Below are 13022 nucleotides of genomic sequence, written 5' to 3' on the forward strand. Positions count from 1 at the left end.
AAAATAGTTGTAAAAGTACTGCTGCTGTAAGAGTTCTTTATTTCAACCTCATACATGCCTGGAAAACAAGATCTGATTATGTCTGCTCCCCCATCTACATTTTCAGATGTCTTGAGTAAAGCAAAGAGCAAACCCCAAATTTACTGGGATTAAATTCAAGTGGAAAGATGCATGCAGGAAACCTGAGTGTAAATACATCAGTGCCCTGTAAAATCATTCTTCCCTGAAAAACTTATTTAAGAGAACCATTCAGTGTCTGCTTGATTAGTGGTCTGAAACACAAAAGGCAAGGATAGATAAACTCTGTTTGATCAAAAGAGCAGCTGTTTACCATTGCATGCAAGATTTATTTCCCACTTGTCTGTGTATTAGCAGTTCTCTTTTATTAGTAACTATAAGAATTAAATGTTAAAATCTTGACAATTCTAAACTTTTTACTTATGAGCTATAGCTCTCTTACTTCTGTAATTGTAATATTTCTAAATACTCCTCATTTTCTGAAGTCAGTAATTTTCACAGTGCTAACTATGAGAAGTTTGTTCCCAAGTATTGACAGTATCCAGCAGTGGAGTGACTCTTGGCACTTCATCAGTTGGGATCTAAAGCTGGAGTGATCATTTATCACAGGGTTTTTGGGGGTTTTTTGTGTTCTCCACTGTTTTCTGTTTGTTCTCCACATTTCTTTTCTGTTCAGCTTTTGGGTTTTTTCTGCTTTACTCCTGAGAAGCAAGCCCTGTGCAGGCTGCATAGAAGAATCTGCAGTGCCAAATACTTAAGTATGTTTCATATGTGTCCCTTTATTAAGGAATTGAAACTGTTGACAGGTATGGGATATAAAAACCATAATGCCTTAAAGCCTACTTGTCCAAAACCTGGATGGCTATGTCAGTTTCTCTCTAACTGCATGGGGAGCAAGTTAATGGGCTTGCATCTCCAGAAATGTTTGGCATGTGTGACGTGGGAGCCGATTTCACATCTCAATCCAATGTAAAATAAGTAAAAAAGCTAGATTTATGCGGCCATAGAACAAGATTAATGATTAGGGCTTTAGTGGAGATGAATTGAATTCTATGCTTGTTTTAGAACTCCTGTCTTTCTCTTATTTTTCTTAAGAAAAGTAAATGATTGCTTTTCAGATACTGGTTATCTCTCAGCAGCTACCTTCTTAGAACTTTGTAAACCCTGAAGCCAAGAGAACTGGAAATAAACTCCTTTCTGGTTATACTGTGTAGGTTAGGTAAATACTAAATAGTAAGGTGTAATGCCGGAAACAACAGTCAAGTTGTGCTCCTTTGCCCAGTCTTTCCTGTGTATTATAGACCTTACTTAGATTCACAAGTATTCCCTAGTGAAAACTGGGGCAAATGATACTGCTCTCTATATTCCATTTTCTGTTTTAATATGTCACATGTTAGTGCAGCCTTCACTTATGATTAATCACTTAAACTTCTGTGTGTATAATGATCAAAAGATTTATTTAATTAAAGCCTTGTTAATTTAGAAGTTTATTTTTTTTTAATGTAGCACAATGTTTATTCCTGTCTTTCTCCAGTAACACCAAGAACAGTCATTTTAACTTATAAATGGATCTACTGTGTATTACAAAGCACCAAAATTAGAGATACTGAACATATGAAATGTAATCGGGTAACTCTGGCCTTGGCATAGGATTCAGTTCACTGACTTGTAAAGAAGCCTCTGCAACTTCAGATGATACGTTGGTTAGGATTGACTAGAGTAGAACAGTTAGTTGTAAGACTCTTAGAGTGGTCACCTAGTCCCACAGCCTGGTGCTTTAGGACTGCCCAGAGCTAAAGCATACTATGGGCACTGTTCAAATGCCTCCTGAACATTGACAGGCTTGGAGCACAAACACATCTTCAGGAAGCCTGTTCCAGGGCTGTAACGCCACCATATGACTTTGAGTTCATATTTGTCATGCCCCTTCAATTCACCCTAGTTGAGCAATGTGCAAAAATAGCTGGCTTAGAGATGTTGTAAAAGCTGTGTTTCTTTTCTAAGAGTCAGGCTTTCTGTGCTAATTCAGACAGGAAAACTCTTAACTCTTTCTAATGAGGCAAGGCAAAGGAGATTGTTTTTAAAACTAGTCCTTGAGATGTGAGCTATATAATAGGATTCTTTATATAGTGTCTTTCAGTTTGGTCTTCTGGGTTCCCAGAGTCAGAGCTCTTTGATGCATAGGATATTGCCTTCTGTACCTTAGGGTTTGTTAGTGCTGCTCAGATACTCCTGTTTCTCACTTTGTTTTGGTGAACTGAAAGCTAGCTTCTCATTCTCAGTTACTGGGAAGTGTGTATTGTGAAAGGTTAAAAGTCTGAATGAAACACTTAAAACTGGTGGGTTTTTTTTCCTTTCTTTATCCGCAGATCTCCCGTGCCATAACCAAAGATTAAGGAATGAATCCATCCGTTGTTGGAGCAACATTCCATTTATCACTGTGCCACTCAGCCGTGCGCATGGAAAATCATTTGCGCACCGCAGTGAGCTGAAGCACGCAAAACGGATTGTAGTAAAGCTGGGTAGTGCTGTTGTTACTCGAGGGGATGAGTGTGGCTTGGCCCTTGGGAGGCTTGCTTCTATTGTAGAGCAGGTAATTCTGTGACTGAACATTTGTGTTAACTTTAGGTATTCAGTGATTGTTGGATGCTACAGAAGATTATAGTAAACCGACATAAAATATTGATACTCTTTAAAACAATGTGTTAGCCTTTCCCTTTTCAGCCCCCTCTGTTGCAGTAGTATAAACCATGTAACTCAGTAAATTGTTTTTGGAGGTGTGGTGGTTTGATCATGACTATCAGGTAAGTATCCACACAGATTCTTGTTTGCTTTCCTCACCCCTGCCCCACTACCAGTGGGATTGGGAAGAAAATGGGAAGAGCAAAAGTGAGAAAACTCATGGGTTGAAATAAAGATAGTTTAATTAGTCAAGGAGAGGAGAAAAGAAATCTGTGATGGCAATCCTTTCCTCACACAAACAGACTGATGCCCTGCTAGTTCTTGAGTGGTGGTCACCTTGGAAGACAACCTCCTGCGTTTTACTGTTACACAACTCTGTTAATGTGTGTGACATTATATGGTGTGAAGAGTCCCTTTGGCCAGCTTAAAGTCAGCTGTCTCAAATGTGTCCTGTCTGAACTTTGTGCCCAGCGGCTAGCCTACCTGCTGGGATGGGATACAGTGGAACAAGGAAAGCTGTGATGGCTGTGCAAGTGCTGCTCAGCATGTGGGAAAGATAAGGCTTTCGTGCTGTGCAAGCGCTGTTTAGCAGTAGGCAAAACATTGGAATGTTACCAAAGGTGGTTTAGAACTGAAAGCTGAAACACAGTATCATGCAGACCCCTATAAAGAACATTAATTCCATCTTGGCCAATCCAGTATAGAGGGAGAGATTTGCAGAGTGAGGTTTTTATGCAATAAGTAAGACATGGCTGGAGCGCTAGTTGTGTCTAGTGGGAAAGTGGCACTGAAGTATGTGAACTCAGCAAAATGAGTCAACCCTTCTTGGTCACCTTAGTATTTGCAGAGTTCCTCTGGAGAAAAGCCTGATGGGATCAACTCATGTATTTCCTCTCCAAAATGAAAGGGTTATCTTGGTGAACACTAGGCATGTCCTTTCTGGGAAGCAAAGTTAACATAATATATTAAATTCATGCAAGACATTTAGCTGTGGGGCTTTGAAAGGAATCTTGCCAGATACATGTAAGGAGGAAGTAATCAAAAACTTTACTATTGAGCATTGGCTTCTTCACTTCCAGAATTCAAAGTTGCTGTATAATGGTACCTTTGGGAATGGATGGATTCAAGTATTTTTCTATCACAAAAGCTGGTATTGTGAAAATAAAGTTTCTGAGAAGTTATATATTGCATGCAGTCCTTGGCATAGCTCCCAAGTGGCTAGGAAGGTGTGCAGAGGTATTGTGAAGGGTGATTGCCTTGCTTTGCAAATCCCTAGAGAAATCAAAATGCTTGTGTCAGCAGGAACTGGTGAGCATAAGGCTGTAGTAGCCAGAACTGTCTTGCTCTCACTGATCATACCCCAGGCCCTATTTCTTATTTCCTTTACTTATAGGTCTCAATGCTGCAAAATCAGGGCCGAGAGATGATGATTGTCACCAGTGGGGCGGTAGCTTTTGGAAAACAGCGGTTGCGTCATGAGATCTTGCTTTCTCAGAGTGTCAGGCAAGCACTTCATTCAGGACAGAGTCAGCTAAAAGATGTGGTGAGTGTCTGGTGGCACTCCTGCTTTGCCTTGACTGTTGGGTTCAAGTCACTGCCTGACAACTGATCTTTGTCTTTGTAGGCTATTCCAGTCTTGGAGGCCCGAGCCTGTGCAGCAGCTGGGCAGAGTGGACTAATGGCTCTGTATGAGGCCATGTTTACACAGTACAGCATCTGTGCAGCTCAAGTAAGGCGTTCGTTCTTTTCCTAGACTGACTTGCTGCTTTTGGAGCTTATTGTTGCATAAATGGTAGCTTATACAAGAGTGCCTTGCTGAATATTTCTGAAACTGAGTTATCTATTGTCAAGATCCAATGAATATGCTTTTTCTTTTTGGAGTTCAGGTGTGTCCTGCTCTTTTATAGCAGAGATCTGTTAAGATCTCTTCACAAAAGCTGAAGTTGATGGTCCAAAGTGAGGGTTTGAAAACCGCAAGTGACTAAATTGCAACACGTTCTGTAAAGTTGCCGGAAGTGCGTATCCAAACTTCAGAATTTGCTGTCCATCTGCTCTTTGAACCTTTCCAGCTTGTGAGTGGTGGTATTCCTGACCTGGATCTTCTACTGAAGGCTGCAACTGTATCAGTTGAACTACACTTTAAATAGACTTTGCTTATCTTAAATATTCTGAAAATACAGAATTGCTTTAACTGTAAGGCCTTATTTGTTTAGATACTTGTAATGAATTTAGGAGCCTAGTATGAAGTCTTCTTGGAGGAACTTCTTACTGTAATATGGTAGAGCCCATATATCCAAATTGTTTATAATATAGCCAAAAATCACTACAGGTTGTGCTGGATTGTAATCTAGTTCAAATCTGTAGACAACTATCATTCCTTTGATATGAAAGAATTAATTGCCCATGCAAAAAAATTTAGCATACGCACTGATTCCAAGTGCTATTGTAAAGGGGTGGTGGAGTTGTTTCCTTAGTTCTCAAATGTCCAATGAGAGAGTAAAAACAAAAAAAGAGTCTCTCCCGAGTGGACATTGAGGGTGTTTTTTGTCTTAAAACACCAAAAGAAAGGGGTGCCATCTGCGTGCAAGATTGTTTCACAAGAGCAAGCGAGTTCTAGTGAGTGGAAGAAAAGTCTTCATGTAAAGCACCCCTTCTGCTTGCTACAAGTAGGAACATTAAAGTGGGAGGGAAAACTGGAAAGGCAACATCCTGAGCAATCTATTGAAATTGTCTAGGGTCTTAGTAGTTACCATGAGAAACTATGTTCTGATTACGATCTTTTTTCCCCAAGTTCATTCTTCGAGTGTGTGACCTACCAGCTTGAGATAGGCTATTACAGGCTTCAGTGGAATGAATAAACCTGATAATACTGTGGAAAGAACATTTCTCTCTTGTGTTCTATATCTTTTCAATATGGCTTTTGTTTCTTCAGTGACCGAAAAGGCATGACCGCTCTGTTATGTTAATACATAAGTTTATATGATGTTCTCATAGGAAAGGTGAAAGGCTAAGTAGTTTCTTTCTTCCTTTTAGATTTTAGTCACCAATCTGGATTTCCACGATGAACAGAAGCGTCGCAACTTAAATGGAACATTACATGAGCTTTTAAGGATGAATATTGTCCCTATAATTAACACTAACGATGCAGTTGTTCCGCCTCCAGAGCCAAACAGTGATCTGCAGGGGGTAAATGTGGGTAAAGTATTGCAAGGGGAGGGGGGTCCTGCTTGCAGATGGTGCAGTGCTAATGTGTACTTGACTAATGCCATAACCGGGGACTTCTGAAGTCTACTGCAGAGAAACAAAGATACAGAATTAGTGCCTGGACAGAGGGTACTGGAAGACTGTATTGACTTGTCAGTATTTGGCATGATACAGTGTTGTGGGGTGAAACCAGGGCAAATATTGTCTGCTTTACCAAAAGCAAGCATGCCTCTGCAGGTCATCTAATCCAGCACCTCTTCTTAAAACAGCGTCAGTTAGTGCCTCTTGCCTTGTCACTGGGCATTAAGGTGGCGAATGCTAGTACTGATGCCACTGCTTGTCATCTGGATACCACTTTACTGAAGCATATGTACTTTCACACAAAGATCACCTTTGAAGTTTCCAGTGGGTGTGAAAAAAGTAGCTGAGAAGGACTTGGTAGTGCTGAGGTAGATTGCTTTTTTATGTTGGCACCAAATATTTCTTGGTTTCTCACACTCTTCACTGCTTGTGATATGCATGTGTATTGCAGGTAATTAGTGTGAAAGATAACGACAGTCTGGCAGCACGATTGGCTGTGGAAATGAAAACTGATCTCCTGATTGTTCTTTCAGATGTAGAAGGTTTGTGAGTAATTCCTTTAATTTCTGATTTTAGTGAAGCACATCAGGTTGTCAAACCAACCTCTTTTCCTGTTTTACTGATCTCTTCAGTTCATCTCTTTTACAAGGGCAATTGAAATGTACTATGGTAACTCCTTAAGGCCTATACCCAATGTTGATGCTGTGGCATAAGCCAAACGCTGACACCTGTTCCAGATCCCAGAACACTACATGTACTATGGTACTTCTGTTAGCTTCTCAGAACTGTATGATAGTCAGCAATAGTATGCAGAATAAAAGCTATGTGTCTTGAATTAGGAGTATAAACCAAATACTATTCTGCAATAATTGGTTTCTTCTGGCAGCAGGTTCTGTCAGTGAATTATCAGTGTATTGCAAATCCTGGTCATTGCTTTGCAGATACCTGCGTCTTGCTAGCTTTTTCTGTTTCCCTTACTTTTGGCTTACACTGCTCTAGTCTTCTAAGCTGTGCTGTTGTGACATAACCCTGTCACCTATAGATGTTGAACTTCTTTTTCTAGAGTGAGGAGGGTAGTGGGTACAGTTTCAGATCAATGCAGTCCACACCTACCTTAAGTCACTTATTTTTTAATCTTCTCCAGATGGGTTTCTTTCAGTAGATCCTGGCCTTCAGCACGTGCTTGAGGCCTTGTGGAGGAAAGAGGTATCTTTCCATATGCACAGTTTCTTTTAGCAGATGCAGCCAGGTTTCATGGTTAATTCTAGTCAAAATTACTGTCTTAGAACAACTTATAAAAGCAATAGTCAAAAGAGTTTGTAAAAAAAACCCAGCACACCTGTCCTCCAAGCTTATTCATTCAATGTGACAACTTGCTTATGGAAAGATGTCCTCTGTTTCCCAAGCTATCAAGGGTGGGCACAAGTACACTGCACTTGTGCTCTCTAATTTGTTGTGGCAGTATTTGTGCACATAGAATTTCTGGGAAGTGTAGTGGTAGAGCTGAAGTTTAATATGTTAGGTGCCATTTAGCTCCAAGCACAGTGACTTTAAATTACTTGATTTTAAAAAAATGCTAGTAAGAGTATGTCTCTGTAGCACTGTGTTCCTTTTTAGTAGAATTCAATAGTTAACCTTTTTACATGTTTCTGAATTGCCTGTGCAACCCACCATTCAAGAATATCCTCTGAGTCTGGTGAGGAGGACTGTTCTTTGCCTGTTTAGATGGGGGTTCGTGTATGTAAGCCCTGATTCTGAACATCTAAAAACTGTCTCAAACCTCAACCAAATGTCATTACCTCCCAGCTTGCTCACTGCTATTCAGCAGGTGGGTTTTTGGTTTCTTATTTTTTAGGCTTTCAATCAACCTATACTCTTTGGGTCTGCCAGTTAAGAATTTTGTGCTTTCAGTCCCACAAAAAGAAGGGTTCAGTGGAAGTTTTCAATCCTATAAAGTGGAACACAGCTTTTTAGCCCCATGTTGGTTGGTTGGTTTGTTTTTGTATATGTGTGTGTGTGTTGGTTTTTGTGGGTTGTTTTTTTGGGGTTATGGGTTTTGTTGTTGTGTTTTCTTTTTTGTTGTAGGTGGTTTTTTTTCCATGGGTGAGCTTTGGACATGAGAGTATGTGACTGATTTTTATTATTTATTTCAGGACTCTTTGACAGCCCTCCAGGGTCTGATGATGCAAAGCTTATTGACATATTCTACCCAGGAGACCAGCAGTCTGTAACATTTGGAACCAAATCCCGAGTGGGAATGGGTGGCATGGAAGCCAAGGTAGAAATATGGAATATTTGCTTCATAATCAGGAAGGAAAGGGAACTACATGAGATGATTGTGCTTTGTGCTGCTGTTCAGGTAGATCTTGGCAAGCTGCAGGAATGGGAACCTTAGGAGTTCAGTAAAAGGAAATTCTGAGTCTTATGCCTAGTGACACTGGTGTGGACTGGAGAATTGAATACCTTGAATGCAGGTTCAATGAGAAGGGTATAGGGGTCCTGGTAGACACCAATTGGAATGTACACCAGTAATTTACCTTTGGGTAAAGCAGGCCAACGGTGGTTTGTATGGAAAAGTACATAGCCAGCAGGTTGAGGAAAATTATTACTTTCATCTCCTCAGCTCTAGTGAAACATTTACTCAGATCTAGTGAAACTCTACATTTGTAGAGTTGTCTGCTTCTAGACACTGCAGTACGGGAAGGACATGGCAGACTACAGTGAAAGCAGCAGAGAGCCATGAATATAAAAGACTGGGAGCACTGTCACGCTAAGAGAGGCTGAGAGATAGGATTGTTTACACCAGAAAAGAGAAGGTTTTGGTATAAGTAGCTGAAGGAAGGGTTTAGAGAAGGCAGAACCAGATTCTTCTCAGTGGTATCCGGGGAACAGACAAGAGGCCATGGGCACAGAATGAAATACAAATGATTAAACTGAAATGTAAGAATTTTACAGTGAGGTTGCTGAAGCACTGGAGCAGGTTGCCAAGAGAGCCTGTGGACTTTATGTTTGGAGCTGTTCAAAACCTGACTGGATGGTGTCTTGAGTAACTTGCTCTAGTTAACCCTGCTTTGAGCAGACAGTTTGACTATATGATTTCCAGGGATCCTTTCCAGCCTCAGCTATTCTTTGAGTACCCTGAAATGGTATATGGGATCCTTTGGTTTTCTTTTAGGTCCGTGTGAATTGAAAAGACCAAATAAAGAATTACACTCCAGTAGATTTTAAAAGGTGACATTTGGAACTGTATTTTAGTGTTTTAAATTAAAATAAAAGTCAGTCCTCAGTTCTTTCTTATGTGATAATTCAAAGACTTTGGGAATCCCCATCTCTTAAATCTGATATTGTACCTCCCTCTCCTTTCTGAGTTTGTACAGTGTACTGTTTGCTTCTGAAAGATATATTGGTGGAGACCAAGGTACTTCATTTTTTGAGTGCAAGATTAGTAGAGGTGGGAGGGCTCATGGGTTCTGGTGCTGTGTGTAGTCAGGTGGCCTCAGTATTCATTGCTGTGGGTACATAAACATGAGTGTGTTGTGCGACTTCAGCATAAGCCTCTCATGAGGCTGAGTTATGCACTGCTGTAGTATTAGTTGCTGGGACATATCTGGAAAGTTGTCTATAAAAACCAAAGCAGATATTGACTAAGCAGGAAAAGATCAAAGTAAAATTCTTCACCAGATATGTTATTGATTATTCCCTTTTCTAAAGAATCAGGTAAGGAACACTCTTAAGTATCAGAGCATGGACTGGAAGGTGGCAAAAGGAGGAGTAACTATGAGACGTACAAAGCTTATTTGAAAATGACTTTCCCTTATCTGGCTTCAAGGATAGTTTAAGCAATTCCAGGTATTGAAGGTAAAGCTGCCAAGGTCAGAGACTACTTTTATTGTAAAAGTAATAATCAGAGTTACTTGGTGTCTTCTAAGTCACTTAGAGGCAAGTCTTGATGCAGGTGTAGCAAAAATTTGGTACAGTTGAGAAGGTAGGTGACATTTTTGAAAAGCTCTAGCAACAACAGAAAACAGATGGTGACTCAAAGAACCAATCTCAATTTTCAGCGTGAAATTTGAGTAATAATGAAGCACCTTATGGTCTTTTGGTAGCCGAGTTTGATGCGATAGGCCTATCTGACGTTTGTGTCTCATAGTGAAACTATAATACCAAATTGTAGAACCATATTAGGAAAGCGTAAAGTGAGTAAGCAGAGAAGCTTTTGCAATTAAATAAATGACATATAATTGAATATAGTAGTGGATAATATTGCCCATACCTTGACTGGGAAAAGAAATTAAGGAAACCACTGGCAGTACCTCTTCAGCAGGTAGCATCTAGGATTTGAGAGAAATCGTATTCGGCTCAAAAATGTGCAAAGAGGCTAATCTTAGGACCAAACAGTACACAGGGGTTTCAGAGGGCTCTTATTAATGAGCTAATCCTGATGTAAATTTAACATACTGTAGAAGGATTAAGCAAATGTCAGTATTCCAGCACTGAAGTTCAGAGATTCCCAAAGTGTGCTGAATGCTCCTCTTTGAAAGCATGAGCGATCAGTCGACATCAGAGTGGACCATGAAGTCTTGTTGAAGGTGGTGATTCAAATAGCCAGTGGATCTCTTGCAACTGGCTCTGTCCTTTCCCATAGGTGAAAGCAGCTCTGTGGGCCCTGCAAGGAGGCACTTCAGTAGTGATCGCAAATGGAACCCACCCAAAGATCTCAGGTCATGTCATCACAGATATTGTAGAAGGGAAAAAAGTTGGAACTTTTTTTTCAGAGGTAAAACCTGCAGGTAAGTACAGAGTTAAATGTGTACCTTGAGAGTTGTAGAGATTTCCTGAAAAATTAGAGTTAAAATTTTCCTAGAGCTGTGCAATTACTGGGAAACCATCCTCTGCTTGCAAAATGGATTTTGAAAGGTATTTTCTAAAGTAAGAATAGAAACTGCCTGAATTCCCTGCCTCTTCTTCCCTCCAGCTGATAACTGGTGCATCAGACTTTCATTTGAAGAATGCAATGAGTAGAATAGAAGTTTTGCATTTTATAGTCTTAAGAATTATCATCAAGTATCCATGATTTCAGTGTGAAAATACAGATATAGAATGGGCTGCTGAACTAAGGTAATGTTTAGGTTTATTTTTTATCATTAATTAGGATTCAGTCTTCTGGTATGGTAGGTAGGAATGTTTTCCTGCCACTGCATTGCCAGAACTGTGTAATAATTGCTGGATAAAATCAGACCAAAGATCCATGATTGTAGCAGAATAGATACTGGAGTAATACTTCGGACTTGCACTTTAAGCCAAGTGAATTTCTTTGTGTATAGTAATCCATCATGGATTTCTTGTGTAAATATTTCAAATCATCTTTTAAATGCACTTGGTGTCATTGTGCTCAAGTGCCTTTTTGTTTAGCCCCACTATAAGAAGTTGGTATCAGCAGTAAAGTTTTTAATCTTGTGATCCCATTTCAAGTCACGAATATGGTAAGTAGCAAAAGTCCGTCCCTGTGGACTGTTGTGGTGTTTACTTCAGACGTCTTTTTGTCTTCTTTCTTCCTAAACCCACACTTTGGAAATTCAAGTAGCTTTTTTAAAACAAATTATATCTGCTTACATACATAATTTTTCTAAAAACACTAAAAAATGTCATATTTTATAAAGTATGATATCACTTCAAAAAGTAGGTTTAAGATATGTTAAATTAGTCAAATTAATCTCATGTCCACAAGTTCTTTTCTTACACTTCCCACTATACCTTGTATAATTTCTACTCTGGCAATTTCCATGGGAGTCTTCCTAGATAGAAATTGGGTTGAAGTCACCTGGTTTACAGGCTGTTTCAGGAGAGTTAAAAATGGCAAGTTTTCCACGAGCTACTTGTGAAATCTTGGCAGAAATGCTACTTGAATGTGGTGACTTGAAACAGAAACACAAAATTTTTTATATCATTTCAGCACCTTGCTTCTAAAATGCATACAAAGAAAGACAGAGGGAAAGTAATTTTTCTGCAGGCTGTTAATAGTGTTTTGGCTTCCATTATTGTTTGTGTGTTCCCATGCATGCACTCCTCAGCTGGATAATTAAACTTTTCGAAGTTTGTCTCTTTTCTTTCAATAGCCTCCTATGCCATAAAGACTTGGCTATCCTGTTGTTCTTTTGCCCTTTGTCAAGTCTTTTTGATATGTGCAGCACACTTGCCATGACACAGGGACAGAATCTTTGTGATGATTTTTTATATAGGGACCATAACAGTATTTTTGTGTCAGCTACAGACTTTTCTGTCTTAGGATACAACATTTTTCTTGAATTTGTTAAAAACTGTACCAGCTTTTATGCCCTAAAGAAAGAATTGAAAGACAAATGGGGTAGGGTTCACTTCTGCCTATGCTGTTACTTTGTCTGCATAGCATGTTCTTGGGTTTTTTTGCAGGCCCTACTGTAGAACAGCAGGCTGAAATGGCTCGAGCTGGTGGCAGGACCTTGGCGGCTCTACAGCCTGAGCAGGTGACAGAACAATATGGCCGAATTGTTAATACTGTCCATTTGTGGCAAGTTTTACAACACAGACTTACAGCATAAATGGGCCCCTTGGGGCAAGAATCCATTATTTCTGTGCCAGATCCATTGTTTGTATTGTAGCCTGCTTGAAGATGAGAAAAGCAAATAGATCGTGTTCCTTGGAGGTCTGGAGTAATATGGGCTTTCATGCTGGGTTTATAAAAATTTTGATATCATCAAGTAACACACAGAAGTGAATTGTGATCAGAGTTGCTGAAGAATTGAGTGGAATAACTTGCTCCGTTCACAGCTGTGTGGTGTTTAGCATACAACATGTATGCAAAAGCGGAGCTGTAGACGATTACTACTCTGCAGCTGGGTAGGTGTGATGTGGTACAAGGTGGTCTTGAAGAACATGTGAGTTAGGTGAAGAAGACTGGGCAAGAAAAGCAAGATAATAAAAAGCAAGTTAAAGGCTGAAGCAGTGTTTGGTCTTCTTTTTCAATGTGATGCATGCTGGAAAAATCGGCTGCCAAGTAT

General features: G+C 39.8%; 1 protein-coding gene across 1 annotated transcript in view; it reads left to right on the plus strand.

Annotated features, from left to right (window-relative positions):
- Positions 1-13022, plus strand: part of ALDH18A1 (aldehyde dehydrogenase 18 family member A1) — a 29607-nt gene that overhangs the window by 6891 nt on the left and 9694 nt on the right. The window contains 8 exon segments of the mRNA XM_058421435.1: positions 2388-2611; positions 4094-4243; positions 4325-4429; positions 5734-5886; positions 6437-6527; positions 8139-8263; positions 10631-10775; positions 12415-12488. Coding sequence (XP_058277418.1) covers positions 2388-2611; positions 4094-4243; positions 4325-4429; positions 5734-5886; positions 6437-6527; positions 8139-8263; positions 10631-10775; positions 12415-12488 — 1067 coding nt within the window.

The sequence above is a fragment of the Hirundo rustica genome, chromosome 8 (assembly GCF_015227805.2).
Source record: "Hirundo rustica isolate bHirRus1 chromosome 8, bHirRus1.pri.v3, whole genome shotgun sequence".
Taxonomy (NCBI): Eukaryota; Metazoa; Chordata; class Aves; order Passeriformes; family Hirundinidae; genus Hirundo; species Hirundo rustica.